The sequence below is a fragment of the Diadema antillarum genome, unplaced genomic scaffold (genome assembly GCF_040938485.1).
Source record: "Diadema antillarum isolate AM-2024a unplaced genomic scaffold, OU_Dant_1.0 seq00000900_RagTag, whole genome shotgun sequence".
Taxonomy (NCBI): domain Eukaryota; kingdom Metazoa; phylum Echinodermata; class Echinoidea; order Diadematoida; family Diadematidae; genus Diadema; species Diadema antillarum.
The window spans coordinates 225,872-242,145 of record NW_027271760.1 but is presented as its reverse complement, the minus strand read 5'-3'; the positions used below and the strand labels follow the sequence as shown (position 1 = coordinate 242,145).

The 16,274-nt window shown below is 39.9% G+C and overlaps 1 protein-coding gene across 1 annotated transcript in view; it reads left to right on the top strand.

Annotated features, from left to right (window-relative positions):
• LOC139741045 (cAMP-dependent protein kinase type II regulatory subunit) overlaps positions 1-16,274 on the top strand; it is an 84,784-nt gene that overhangs the window by 33,717 nt on the left and 34,793 nt on the right. Inside the window, exons 5-6 of the mRNA XM_071651633.1 lie at positions 4,589-4,630; positions 14,267-14,331. Coding sequence (XP_071507734.1) covers positions 4,589-4,630; positions 14,267-14,331 — 107 coding nt within the window. The remainder of the gene's footprint in view (positions 1-4,588; positions 4,631-14,266; positions 14,332-16,274) is intronic.

Here is a 16,274-nt window from a genome sequence, read left to right as displayed (position 1 = left end):
ACGCATAAGATCTTTAATTTCAGCAACATTGTTGCAAATATGTCATCATGTTGCATACTATTAGAAAGGACATTCTGTTTCCAATAGAATGAGACCGCGCTGTTTAATTTCAGTTAATGTGTTACGATTTTAGGCCCATTTTTTTGTCAACCCTTGCAATTTTCAAAATGTAATCATTTTGCACTCCCAGAGATACAGAAACCAGTGAGAATTCGGCTTACCGTAGAACCAGTAGCGTTCGCAATGTGCGGAATGTGGGGCGGACAGTGTTATTGTTGTCAGGTTGTCTCATTCACAATGGTAACGGACAATGACAGCCACATTCCACACATTGTGAACGTTACTGCTTCTATGGCAAGCCGAATTCTCGCTGATTTCAGTGTCTCTGAGAGTGCAAAATGATCATATTTTGAAAATTGCAAGGGTTGACAAAAATGGTCCTAAAACCATGATGCATTAACCAAAATTAAAGAACTTGGTGTCTTTCTTTTGGAAAAAGAATGGCCTTTCCAATAGTATACAAAATAATGACATATTAGGAACAATATTGCCAAAATTAAGAATCTTAGGCGTTCCGTTCTTTTTGGGCCACCCTGTATATTTACTGAGATCTACATGTATACAACATGATATTCACCATAAACATTATGTGAGGATAAACATATTCTGACATTGTCCTCATTTTGCAAGAAGTGAGAACAACTGCAGGAACAGAGAGATAATTGACAAAAAAACAAAACTAAAACTAAACAAAAAACTGAGTCAGCAGTGGTTATAGAGAATGCATGCAGAAGAAGTGCGCCTGCATGTCTCGATCACTCCATATTTGAGAGTATGGGGGCAATAAGAGTCTTCTGCTCCGGCAAAGTGGAATATTTGATCGGCAAACACAAAAATATTATTTCAGCTCTGAATAATGAGGTGCTGCTTGGCTCAGCTTCCAGTTTTTCTTTTTGTTATGAGGGGTGGGGGGAGGGAAGTAGAAAGTGGGACAACCACCATGAATGCAGCTCGAGCCAGCCGCTGCTTAGATTCGATTCCCCCAGCCTTTACTCCGGGGAGCTCAGAGAGACGTTTGCAGTGTACTTGATACTGCTTGATCACGTGCCTTCCGTGTCGAGTCGCGGGGTAATTTCGTATTTGTCGAGCGCAATCTGATGAGCGTATTCTGGGTCACAAGAGTAAATCTCGGCCGATCCACTGTAAAAGGAGTCTTTGCCAAGAGATGTACAGCATTTGCTGAGCGTTGACAAGCCACAGGCTGAGGAGAGACTGGGATGTCTGGAAAAGACAAGTAAGATGAGATGGTATGGGACTGCATGTACTAAAATCTGCGTTCCATAAGCTAGACTTCAAAAATACATCGGGGTTGCAGATATCAAATAAAAGTGCTATGTTATACTGCAAGGAATTTTTTATTGTGACTCATAGCTGTCAAACAAAAGCAGTTTACTGTAAATTATGAAATCAAAGTCAGATCATGGGAAAAATAGAACAGAACTTCAGAAAGGTTTTCATATTAGTAATATTCCTTTATTTTGTTCTGTCAGCATACATGTATTACTGGACAACGTTTTCTCTTGCGTAGAATGCCCATTTTAATAGTGTGTGGCTCCGAATGATGATTATATTTTTTATCATTTGTTTTGCATGATGACCCCAGAAATGTTCGTGACATTTTGTTGTTTTTGTTTTCTTTTTGTTCAATGGCCCTAAAAGTCTTGTGATTTTTTGAAGATTTCATTAGTAACTTCATTACCAAAAAATTTGCTCTAACGGGCCGTTTTCCTTATCAAAAGTTTATGTGTATCTGTCAGGTTTTGTACTTGTACTTGACTATTAACACAAAAAAAAAACATTCAAAATTCTGACTTGCACCTGGAGAGCTGCACTTGCTGAAGCTGTAAGCAAATTTTCACATTGGTTTTATATAGATGTGCCCAATATATGTGACAATGTATTGCTTTATTTTGGAATGGACAGAATTTGGCAGTATGGGCTTGGTAAAAGGCATTTACATGTATGCCACAGGATTTAGAAATTTCTTTACCATGCTGTGTTTTTATGTACATTTGTTAAATTCTATGCATTCTTTTCCTCAGCAGAGTAGGGTCAGCAAATTAACACTTCTGATGGGCATGTTTGTCTATTGTTCATGCATAGCATTGCACAACAATTGTTTTATATGCATGTGTTCGGAGCGATACAGAGCGACTGGTGTGTTCCTCAAATATTGCCCATATGTCAAAGGTGCACATACCTCTATGCTCTGACGCACGTCATTGACAGTGACAAAGAGCTTTTCTCCAGTGCCATCTTAATTTTCCGTGGCTGAGAGGGATAAAGCCACGGTGCACGTGCGGGGGAGTGATGCAACAAGCTTGAGGCCAGAACCTTGAAAGCTATAGCTGAGGGCTACATGTGTATAAGTGGCATTCGTCATTCTGTTGTTCACTTGTCACACAAGCTCCTGGGTCCATTTTCCTGCATCTGTATAAAAATATGCAGCGTGTGAAATATGCCTGCGTAGTAATCATCAATAACTTCCACAACTGTCACTTAGTTGCAGATTCGTGCAAGATGATTGCATCATAGTGAAATGATATTGAACATAGCTATAGAACCAGAAATATTCACAGCATGAAATTTTTTTTTGTGAATTGCCACTGGCATTCAGTGCATACAGTGTAGACAAGAACGTTCGCATGTATTTTGATTTTGCAAATCTTGACTAGTTAAATTTGCAAAAATTTCATGCACACAAAAATTTCTGGTTTTTAGCAGTACATTAATGAAAACAATCAGTTACTTTTTGTACATACTGGCTATCCAAAGGTGTCTTTAATTCAGTAATTTGAGACATTACTTTCATAAGATTCCCTTATTCCTGCAAATGAAATCACATGTTTTGTAGATTTTCTCTGCATTTAAACATTTTCATATATTGGAACATGAATATTCACTGAATGTGCAATTCTTTTTTTTTTGGGGGGGGGGGCAGTAAGGCTATGGCATTTTTACACATTAAAAAAAAGCATGATCTGTCGTTGTCTTTAGTTAGGATATCCTTTTCTGTTCAAACGACCAAATTTTTGTTACGCACAAATGATATTATATAGCAAATATTGATATTTTTCAACCAAACATCCAGAAGAAAAAACTTATTGCACCCATTGCTGTAGGATCTGAACAAATGACTGGTGTTTCAGCTTATTAACTCCATTAGTATTGGTGTAGTTCTACTGCCATTTGTATGTTTCGGATCTGTTGTTTTAGTGTCCCCGCTTTTATTCGTAATACAAAATGTGTAGTTTTTGCCAATATTGGCCTTCAGAAGCAGTAGCAGCTCCTGTTTTCTTGACATCAGGGTTGCAAGCTGAAAACACAGTCTGTATGATGAATCACTTTTTTTTTTTACACACACATTGGTATCATAAATGCTTTTTCTCTTATGTAATCAGGAAACACTCTAGAGACACATAGTTATGCACACAAAATAGACACAACAGTGTGCAATTACACAGCAAAGTACAAAAAAGCATGGATGTACTAAAATGAGTATTTCATTCTCTACAGCCTTTGTGACCGCCATTGTGATTGCATTTTTTGACACCTACTATATGCCACATTTTGCCGTGTATCTACCAGTCTGTGAAGGTTGATTCATGGAATGATAGGCCTATATAATTCAAAGGCTTTCTTATCTAGAAACTACAATTTTCCCTTTGTGAACTGAAGAGCAGATAGGTTGAATAACCACAAGTACAAATACATAGGGAAATATTAAGTGCAGCATTTAGGTTAGTCATGGTATTGAAGAATAAATGAAAGTTTGTGGATTCCAGTAATCAAGTTACTTCAAAGTGTTGTCTTTTTCTAGAGTACAGTGCTTTTGATTAAGAATAAATGTCATGGACAATTTCTATGAAATGATAACAACAACAACAAATGACAATGACTCAAAAAATGAGCGTGTATTTTAAGGTGATGAAAGGCACATGTGTCCGTGGTTCTAGAAGACAGAGTATGATATTTTGAATGATAGCACATGATTAAAATTATAGTTTTTTATTTGTATTGGTGGGCTTTGTTTACAAATACAATACAAAAATGAGCCACAAAGTGCATAATACTGTATATGCCATATATCTAGTGAGTCTAAATTTTCGCGAATCGGAACTTCCCGACGATTTCACGAGTGGTAAAATTCACGATCGTGGAGTACTTTTACTGTACTGAACGGAGAAATGTCTACATCTGCATCACATTCATATCGGGATCAGAGTCATTATTTTTGCTTGTCTTTAATTTCGTGGACAGCACCTGACTCGTGAAATTTGCGAAAATAAAAACCTTGCGACTTGTAGACAGTGATACATGGATTGTAGTAAACAACATTTTAAAGAAATAATTATGAAATGACAGTTTGTGAGTCAATTCTGTGCCTCATTTCAGTCATCATGCTTTATTTGGATTGAATATTTGCTTGGCTCTTCTCAAACTCTTGTCTGATGTGAGTTATAAAGATATGATACCATTTCATATTTGATCAATATTTGTTTACTTTGTCGTTGTTTTTATCTTACAGAATCAGATGCAAGAAGTCATTGATGCAATGTTTGAAAAGAAGGTAAGTACCTGAATTTGCCAAAATAGCATCAGTAGTAGGAGCAGGATTTGATATTGGGGCTATTATGGTAGGAAAAACCCTTCTCTTTTCACAATAGGATTTCTGCTTTTAAAATTGCATGTATTATTCACTGAATACTGCGGATGGAAATGAGTTAAAGTATTGATAATCATGAAATTGTTATAGATCTTGCCCAGGGTTGTTTTACTTTGTGTTGACACATTCATTGTGTGCTCTTAGGCTGAAACTATCATTTTGTTTGTTTTTGGTTTAGACTAATTGTTTGTGAGGCCATGAAATCAGGAGTAATCTCCTGTCATATGCCATTTTTCTCGCTGCATTGGGAGAAAGTTTTGGGGAAAAAAAAGATGAAGAGGAATATCAGGTAATTTGTGTCACAAGTAATTATCTATAGGCCTAGATAAAAAGGATTGACAATACCTCAAAATGTTATGGAAGACCACTCAAGTAATAAGGGGGCATATCTGCTGTAGGACTTGTCAAACTTTAATAAGATTTTCTTTCAATGCATGAAGCTGCAGATAATTTCTTTTTTGATGTTTTGAAACAACTTTCAAATTGTTTGTAAAGACTTTCAAATTGTTTGTAAAACTGCAGTGTATGACACTCACACACACAATCCCCATTTATTTGTCAGTGGCAAATGGTGAATCTCCCTAAACCACCTCAATTGATTATTTTGTATTTCATCTTGGATAGTTTATGTCACTGATTCTTTATTTTTTGAAGCATGCTTTTTTCACTTGTATGTTCCTTCTTGCATCCTAAAACTGATATTGTCACCAAAGCGTCAGCTTTAATGTACATAGAAATTTCACCATTATTTTTCTCGACTTTGCCAAGGTGTATACTTTGTGCCAGAGGGCTGTTGTACGGAATTGAGTTGGCATCTGTGTACTCAAGAGTTGCTCAGAGAACCGCAGAAGCTGTGCTTCAGCACATCTCTCTTTTCCAGCTACTTCAAATCTCCAACTGAAATATGACCCTGTCAGAGAACTGCCAGTGGCCTAGAACAAGCTTCAGTGTTCAGATACATCCCATTGCATTAGGATGGATTACAGAACCAACTCTTGCAAGCAGTTTTAGTTTTCCCCCATCTTCCTCCCAGGGCCCTGAGCTGTCATCCGGTATGAAGAGGTATGGGAAGTTATCATTTCCACTCTTGTCAGGGTCTTGAAACTGTGGTGGGCCTAACACGTGTGAGTTATGCGGACGATGGGGTCCGAATGTGCCTCTGATATATGGCTGTGTTTTCCAGCTTCCAACTTCCCCGAGGGTACCCTCTTTTGTCTTTTTATTTTTATGAGCGAATGAGGATTTTGATTAAATCTGAATGCACCTGCAGGGCCGTGTAATGCTACACCAGTCTGCATCCATGTAGTGGTAATACAGACGCGCAGTGTTTTCCTGCCCCTCCGAGGGGGGTAGAGGAGCGCATCATCAGTACAGGAGCACACCATTGGGGACTATTTTGTCTCCTGTCACTCGTCGTAATAGATCATGCGAATATGAAATCGGCAGGTTTGCTTTTGGCAACACGCGGGAGGAGGGAGTGATGCCCAGCGTGCTCCGGCAGTGAGACGTGAAGCTGCTGGTGCGATGGCACTAGAATGTGTGTGCTCCCACAACATGCACGTATCCTGTCTCTGAGACCTTGACCCAACTCTCTGTAAATGCTGGCTCACCCATTTAAAAGAGAAATACCTGGACTTCCATATTGTATGTACGTGATGTGTAATTGAAGTGTACTGTAAAAGTGGAAATTTTCGCGGTGTTGAAATTTTTGCGCATTTTGCGCAACCCGAAACCAGTGCGAAAATAAAAGCACGCGAATATTTTTGCTTGCCATATGTTCCAGTAGACGATGTCTTGATTTCGCGGAATTAAACACACGCGAAACTCCTCTCAGCTCGCCGAGCGCGAAGAATTAGTCACGCGAAAATATCCACTTTTACAGTATTGGATGTGAACCATTTGATGCAATGTTAGATCTTTACCCTTCATCCAGATATATGCAAAATCAGAAAGAAGTGCTATGGATACAGTGACTTGAAAGGGATCGTATAGTTTTGGCTGAGACCTAATTTCAGGTTTCTAACATTTTTGGTGAGATAATGAGAAACTTCTTATGATATGTGAAAGAGCATGTAATTCCAAGTGGAATTCAATGTTTATTAGGTGAAATTTGGTTTTGAAGTGGCTGAGATATCCAAGACAGAGCGATCCTAATAAAAAGGTGGGACCCACCTTTTATTACAATGGGTTTGTTTTACTCTGTTTTTGGATGTCTCAGCCATTTCAAAACAGATTTTCATCAAATATAAACTTTGATATCTCTTGGAATGGTATGCTCCGTACTATTTAATTATTGGTTTCTTGGTATCTCACAAAAAGATAAAAGCCCAATCCTCATCTCCATCAATACTGTACTATCCCTTTAACTTGATTTTTTTTTTTTTTTTTTTAAAGGGGGGGGGGGGGATAATGATATCTAACTCATTAATAGCAAATTATTTCAATGCTCTTTGTGAATCAGTATCCACGGGCAGCTGGTATTGTTGATCACATATAAATGTTATTTTGATAGTAATTAACATGAAGAGCTTAGGTACATTCTGTGGATGGCTCATATTTCTCATTTTCAGCCTGCCTTGCCCTTGACCTTAGTAATGCCTTGGTGTGATTAATCCCAGTGGTAGAAGAAGATGTCAGTCCCCAGTGGCTGTGGCATGATTTGCCATATGGATGTAATTGCCATATCAATGATTGGAGATGCCAAGCACATGCTCTCTCACAAGCACCAGGCATTCCATATCTACATTCTCTATGCCATCCTCGCAGTACGATTCAAAATATGCCAAGGAGGACTATCAACTCGACCCCTCTCCCTTCCTTTGAACCAGCCCTGGCTGGCTACTGGGTCAAGAGCACCCCAGCAACCTGGTTGGGGTTTGGACAAACCAAAGATGCATCAAGCAAGGAAAAGTCAAATGTCTCATGTGCCACTTCAATTCAAGGGAAAGGTCTGCTGTACAATACAAGGCAGTGTGTTGTTGGCGCTACATCTGGGACACTGGTAGTGGTAGCAATTAGAACCCCCACCCTATCCAAAGAACCCATCCTCGTGATCGATTTGGCAGCTTCAACGTCGTGTGATTGATAATTGCTACAAGGTTCCAAACTGCTGTTGTTGATTACCGTTGGTGTGTCATTTCATGGTTGAATGGCGTGCAAGGATGCCTTCATTTTTGCTTATTGCTTCGTGTAAATTCAAAATATGCATGGTATGGAAGACATCTTCAAGTGTCGTTACCAAGATCTATTGCAAAAACAAATGGTAGATCTTGTGGAACTATTAAGAAAGAAAGCTTTTCATATCTTTACATATGGCTACACATTTCAATCTCAAATGCAGAGACGGTTTCTGTATTCAGTACAAATGAATATTGAGAGAAACTAACATTGGTCCTGAATTGTTGATCATACTGTAAATATGAACATTTCAGCTGCGTAAACCCTTCAAAAACATAGAAGGTTGTACATTATTTTAAAAAAAAAAGCTCCCAAAGCACAATCTTTATGATAATAGATATGTTTGGCAGCAAATTTCATTTATTTCAAGAAAATTGAATGATTGGTCCGACAGTCTTCCTTTCACATATGATTGAATGATCAGTGGTGATATTCTTATGATTTGTCCAGAATTGTTTAGATAAGCAGTGTACTATAAAATTTGAGTATGCACTGCATGCATGAGGTGCAAAAGCTGCACTGTGTGTGATGGAACGTTGCCATCACAGAAAATACAAGTAGAAGGTTTGTACTCTCAAATTACTTTTATCGGCCTGTGTAATATAAAAGATGATGACTTTTGTTTGGGGGAATATACAGTACAAAATGTTCTGCCTCAAGGTTTGCAGTCCAATTTCAGGAAGGGTAGAGGTCCCACAGTAGCAATTCATAACCTTCAGATGTAATTTGTAGATCCCTCTCTCACCGGTTATCGACATGATGTGCTCCCCCACATACGGGATTCATGCACTTGAATGTATGACAAGAATATTGAGGATCACATTCTTCTGCTCTTCTCTCCTTGTCTTCCTCTCTTTGAATCTATCTCTATCCGTCTATTTGTCTGTCCTATAGCTGGTGGAGAAGATCTATTCTTGATACAGGGTTCGCATCTTTTTACATTATGTAGTACACTAAGACCCGGGGAAATAAATTATGTATGGGCACGACACCGAAGCCACATTCAACAGGTTAGGGGTACACACCATGCATCACCGAGTTTCTCCAGGGGGCTAAGAGGGATGAGAGATCGATGGATGCATACCTTTTCATTTGTGCCACTGATGAAGCTTGGTCAATTTGTCTTGAGGTGGTCCTGTAATGAATCAGGAGGGCTTGCAAAGAGATGCGTGTCTGTGGCGTCTGATGTCCCATGGGTGGGGGGGGGGGGGATGATTCATTAGTTTTGATGAAGTTCTCATTACAAGGATGAACCCTATGCAGTAATTACCCTCAATTATTTACAATTGGTGAAAGCTTTTATCTGTTGCGTAGCTCTCTGCACTTAGAAGCAATTAGGGAAAATCCTAGCATGAAATCCATTTGCCCATTATCATTGCTGTTCTTCAGTTTTATAGTATCCCTCAATTACTCAACCTTTCAGGTAACTTAAAATCTATTTGTAAGGGATGCTTTCTGTATCTCAAGACTGAGGTTCTAGTATCTTCTGTCATACACAATAGAAATATCCAGATTGATTCATATGTGCTCAGAGTGTCACAATGAAAAATTTCCGTATGACTGTGTATGACATTGTGCAGATAGCTTTGTGAATGACAAGCCTTCCTGTCATTCATGGTCATGGAGACAGCATTGTCAGTCAATGTGCAGGCGATTACCTACACTTGTATGTGTTCAGGGTTGAATATGTTACTGTTACACAGAGATGGACTGATTAACCAGCAGCACAGGGCGGCATTCTCCTGCACAGGGGAATAATTAGCTCTGTAATAGCGTTCTGTAGCTGTAGCTAAAGTTGTGGGAAGGAGGAGGTCACGTCAGATTGCATGCAGAAGATCTGCTGGAGATTTGTTCCTATTACAGGAGAGAAAAGGGGCAGAAAGAGGCGATTCGTGCACAGATGCTTAATTGCCCAAACGGGGGGACGTGCCTGTGCAATTTCGAATGGTAGGAATCAGTCGGCTTCTCATTGATTATTTGTGGCATGCCGGAATAGATACGACTCCATCTGCTCATACTCGATGGGTCAAGAATCCGTCTTCAACACGACACGAGGAGGCGGTCAATAGGGTGCGGACTGGACATGACAGGAAGTGTGTTGGAGGGACTTCTAGGCTGTTATACCTCACACACCCTTTGATCTGAGTGCCTGCCTTCCCCTTACCTCCAGTAGCATCGTTTATAGGAGGATGCACATGAACCTGTGTTATTGTGCAGGATATTGTAGACCAGCTTGTCAATTTGCTCTGATCTTGAAAGTGACAGAGATTATTGCAAAATACCACTTCACCTAGAGCTAAAGTCTCTGAGTTGCAAAGGTCAAAAGTTAGGCCAGCTCTGAAGAGGCACTTCTGTCCAGAATATGATTTGCTGTACATGTATCAACTCTTTCTATTCCTCCTCAAATGAACATGTCATAATATGATACACAGTGTACCTTGGTACAGCATTAATTATGCTGATGACATTTTTTTTTGCCTTGATGTAGGCAAGATACTGGAAGCTTTAATATCATACACTATAATGAGGATCCCACTGTGCATAGAAGAATGGGAAGTATATACCAGCTAACTCTGTGCTATGTTGCCAGATAGACAAATGGAAAAATGAGTTAATGGATAAAAATGAGTGAATGCACAAAGGAATTGATAACTGAATGAATATGAAATAAGTATACAAGTTCTGATTGGTTTACAGTGGTAGTTCTCGTCATAGGGATAAACAGAGTCTGTCTTGGATGAACACCGCACAAGTACATGTACTAAAAAATCTATGGGAAAATAATGATACTGATGAGAAATATGACAGCAGCCACATTTGCACACACCTAGAATTAATGGTTTATGAAGATTGATGTTTGCAAGGTGATGTGGAAACTGTTACTTTATGTGTGTAGACACACAAGAACTTGTTAACTTTCGTGATTGCATCATGATGCAAAAATCATTCCCGCTTGATTTAAAAAACAAAACAGAAACCTATCGCAGTGATTTATCCTGTGGTATGCGTGTGACCAGCACACAGACATCAGGTTTTTTTTTTTTTAATTCCTGTGATATAGCTGGCCCCAGTAGTTCTGCAAGCTTGGATGCTTAGGGTCACATTCAGTTCACTGTTTATTCGTTTTTTAAAACTCTTGTGATAATTTGTCCTGCACTGTGTGTGTGTGTGTGTGTGTGAACAGTGGCAAATAAAATCAATTTTGCATCGCAATGTGAAAAACAATGTCAATGTGGCCTGTATCCAGACTCCAATGACTGACGGTAAGATAGAAATTTGACCAGCCAAACCACGTGTGCCAAGTGCGGCCAACAGATGATACCCCATCGTGACAGCATGCAGAAGCCTCAACCTCCAGTATCAGCACTCTGATTTTTTTTTCCTCTCTTAAAAGCATTTTATGTTTTTACTTTTAGATAATTACCTTTCAACAATACTCAAGTAAAAAGTCTTATGAAACATTTCCCTCCCCCATATGTGTGTTTTTAATGATTACAGTTTTAATATGAAAGAAAATAGACAATGATAAAAATGCTGTTTCACAAAAACAAACAGTGACAGTTATTTGTTTTCACCGTGGAAGGAATTACATTGCTATAAATAGTTTCATTTCATAGTCTGTGAGGGCTCTAGAACCTGTGCATGTAGAAGGATGTTAATGCTGTGTAGAATCTCTGTTGTTAAGGTCCTTCTGCCACTCAGCTCAGGATAGATCCACTTTCCTTCCCAGTAGTGATCATGTAGACAGGAATGTAGTGCAGTGCATTTCGTCGGCTCGTATGTTTTCACAAGTACGCGAGACTTTCACGTCTCAGTGTGTGATGCCGTTGAGATGAGGTCTCAGTGTGACTCATCGACAAGTATTAAGAACTGTGATGATAGCTCTGTATGCAGAGGGTCTTTCAGAGGTTGCCGGGTGATCTTTGAGGATATTGAGCCGGAGGATATTGAGCCGGTTTTGTTCTACAAGCTTATCAGTAAACCCTACGATGTTCGTGTATGCGTCAAGCTCCATGACAAACGGGCAAGGTGGGCTTACCTGTTGCCGTGGCATGGTTAATCATTAGCTTCTCGCACAACCAACAGAGCTGGTGCCTTTGTGTGCAGAAGACATTAAATTGCTTTTACAAAGTCAAATCATTTAATAGGGATGGTCTTCCTCCCTCTTTCCACCATGCAACATGAAAAGACTGCCACTTTATCTGCAGACAAAATGAAGCCTTGTAACTTGCAGGTCAGACAAGGCAGATCCTAGGCGATGTAGGAGAAAGCTCTCTCTAGAGTGCTCACTATCCTCATCAGTAAGGATGTTGTGATCTCTCTAGTAGTGATGAGAGTGATATGAGGGATAATGTCTTCCCCTGTTAGAATGTGGGAAAAGGCTTAGATTTTGCAAAACACAGGTTCATGATGCACATTTTTTTATTTATTTTTTTTTTTAACTCAAAGGTATATGTACAAACAGAGGTTAATAATGCACAATGTGTTAAATTTATACTTGAAGGCAGATTATGTACAAAGTTTGCTGCATACAATTGTAGGTGCCTATAGGGCTGCACTGTGTTTGCTCGCCTAGTACCTCCTTGGTTTTGCGAGTTGCATACTACATGTTTACGGGATATACAGAAATGTGCCCTAATGCAGCTCTCTGCCCCCACCCCCTTTTCCCCTCCCCTCCCCTCCCATCCCCCTCCCTTTGCCTTTCCTTCACTCTCCTCACAACTCCTCCCTCCTTCACCTTCTCCCTTCTTTCCATTTCCCTCTCCCTTCACTCCCTCCTGCATTACTCCTTTCACTCTCTCCTTCACAAAGTTCTCTCCTATCCCCTCCCCTCTCTCTCTCCTGTCGCCTCCCCTCCCCTTTTATTTCCTCTACCAGCCTTCCACCCCTCCCCTCCCCTCCCCTGCCCCTGGAGCACAAACAAATCAATGCATGCTGGAATTTATGGCAGGCTGCAACTTCATAAAAGACTTTTAATAGCGAGTAGACAATGACATTTATGCATTGAGCAATCCGTGGAACGGGTGAATGCAAGGTCATGGAGTGGAACAGTCACAAAGGGTTGTGGCCAACATTTGTAGGTTAGAAACTATTTGTGTTAATTTGCTGTAATAGGGAGATAATTTGCATCTTCCAACTGGGGTCTCCACTCTATCCTTGATGACACACCTTCACTGGCAGTTTGCAAAGTATACACTTGGATATCAAAGATGACTGATTTACATACCTCATAATCTGTGCTGTCCACTGTGTTATTTTATTTTTTTTTATTTGAGAGAGAAAACAAACAAATAAACAAAAAGACAAACTTCTGAAATTGTAATGACTGCATCTTATGCAAATTCCAAAGTCTGTAGATTATGTTTTCATAATAAGTACTTGAGTTCATGTCAGTAGTGCAACCATTGCAGACCTTTGTTATGCATTTTGGGGTTTATGTTTATCTGTCAAATATTTGCATATTATATCATTATCAAAATACAGTACGACTCATATTTTACAGACAAATTGTTACATTATTAGCTGGTGATTATAAAGGGGTTCTATTCTGAAAATTTTACAATGAAGACAAGCCTTTGTGCACATATTTGTACATACACACACACTCAAAATTATTTTTGCAAATGCTATGAGCATAATGTTGCACATTTTTTCTCTTCCATCGATATTTATCATGATGATAATTAGAATATATTTACAATTTGCCCTCTTTACTGAATGCAGCCACCACAGACCAACTGCCAATAGGCTTCATTGACGCTGTTACAAAATAAAAGTTCTTTTATGCTGGTGGGCATGTAGGGCAACAACGAAGGTTCTCCACCTCTGCCTGTCCAGGGCCAGCCAAGTCACCATTCCTCAAGTCTGGTTCAGCCTTCAGGGTCTTCAGCACATTCTGCACAGTTCTTCACCAGGTGTTCCTGGGCCATCCATTGCAGTAGCTGACAATAACTACCATTATTTCTATTCTACAAACATGACAGCTAATTAGCTGTTGCCTTGATAGGCGTTTTCACATCAGCCCGATGTTTTGAAATAGCGCGCTATTTTCTGACTAGGGAAATTGGAAAATATCTCGACTTGGATTTTTATTGGGCTGATGTGAAAACGCCTGATGTTTGCTGTTATTATCATAATGTATCATTAACCTAAGTTAATTCCTGCGAGGCCCATTTTTCATTCTGATGCAATCATCATACATGCAGCGACACAGTTGTTGGTGCAAGGTGCAGCGCATAGTCCTATTATGCCCACTCCAGTGCAACATGCACAATGTGGCCTACAGTACAAAACCTTTCCACAGGAAGCATTTCTACCCTCATGTAGTAACTCTTGTTCAATGTTTTTTTCTACTCATTTCAGACAACTCCTGGCGACCACGTCATTGACCAAGGAGATGATGGTGACAACTTCTACGTCATTGACACGTAAGTCCCCTGAGATTTCATTTATCGCCTTTTGGTGTGGTGCTAAACCTCAACAAGAAGGGCCCTGTTAGCAAGGTTTTAACTCATTCTCATCAGATGTCTCCTCGGGAGACCATTTGATGGGTTGAAGAAAGCAAAACCAAAAACAAATCTCGGAGCGCTTGCATTAGTTGATGCAATTCATGTAGTCTCAAAAGCTCAGACCTGTTGTTATTTTTTCTCATGAGTTCCAACACTTCACTGCATACCGTAAAGTTCTGTGTATAAGACGCACTATTTTTTCGTCGGAAAACGTTGAAAATCGGGTGTGCGTCGTATACACGGGTACAGTCGAATCACGGAAAAAAATCCGTTATGTACACCCAATTTTATAAGGCCAACTTGGGGCCATGTATGCCCATCGACGTTTGGAAGGTAAGCAATCACTAAAACTTACGGATAAAAGAGCGATCTTTCAATCTGGACACACACAAAAGCTGCAAATACGAGATAAACTTACATTGGCCTTGTGCAGTAACGATGTATCAATCTGGCCATAGACAACAGCTGTAACACTACAGCACTGCTGTATGCTACCGATGTCAGTCTACCAAGCTACCAACAGCCAACCTAGTAGCTGGAATACGCGATGTACAGGTATCATTACTAAATTACCGATACCGTCAAACTTATCAATGTACTAGTATCAATATGGCCATAGACAAAAGCTGTAAAATACGGAGTAGGATCGACACTATGTCACCGTAAATATGAACGATGTGTGAAGCATGCATGCATGTCCATGTCGTTCGTTTGCTCTTCATTTCACGAGTGCGAGGCCAACTAGGATAACACTGTAGCTAGCTAGCTAGTTAGCTAGCGCAAGCCTTTGGCATAGGCAGCAGCTGCAGAGAGGCTTTTGCAATGGACTCGCGTGCACACAGCGATCGGATCGAAGCGCGCTTGCCCGTTGCGCGCTGTGTGTGCAAGTCTATTGCTCTCTGTGTGCGTGTGCTGAAATTATAGCGAGCTGCCTTTTGCAAAAGGCTAGCACTGTGCATACAAGCATGGTACAAGAGACCAAGGAGTGTGTTTGAAGCTCCTTGAAGAGACACACATGTTACTGGTAACAGTGCATGAGTGAATTACCGTACGCACCGTACGTCTTGCCGTATGATCCCTCTGCTACACTTGTTGATGTTTTTCTTATTTTTCGTAATGAACCTTCCAGTCTGACATGTGTCAATATGCGAGACACCCTCTGCTATGTATGACAGCAAAGATCGCTGTACACTCATGAGTACGATATGCATGACACATGTACCACGATTGAAAGGCGAAACAAAAGCAAGTGAGTACCGAGACAAGTCTCGCATTTTGCGTCTTCCATATTTTGTTGATGTCCGATGAATATCGTTAAAAGAAAATATAAAAGGAAACGAAAAATAGAGCAAATACATGCTACATTCTAGGGAAATTTTGAGCTGAAATAATATGTATGACACATGCAATATTTGCGTGGACATTCTCGTGTTTTTTGTTTTTTTTTAATTCTAGGTCCGAAATTAGGGGTGCGTCTTATACACGGGTGCGTCTTATACACGGAACTTTACGGTATATGCTAAATGGTATGTCATCTGAAATTGGTTTAAAGTGAGGAATGAATGGATATCACATCCCCCTCTGTTTATGATGGATAGAGAGATGAACAGACAAACAAATTGATAGACAAGCTGACAGACAAACTGACAGACAGAGATAGGGCCTCTATGAGTTCCTGGAAGCTGTGAATCTGAATCCATGCAATGCAAAGCGTTCATATATCTCCTGGAATGAGACGATGCAAGTGCACCATGAAACAAGAACATCTAAACTTTCTTCCTCTCCTGGCAGGGGATTTGCATAGATCCCGTTCGTCAGGCGTAGGAGAAACAAAGGCAATGAGAGAGTCAGAACAGAGCCTG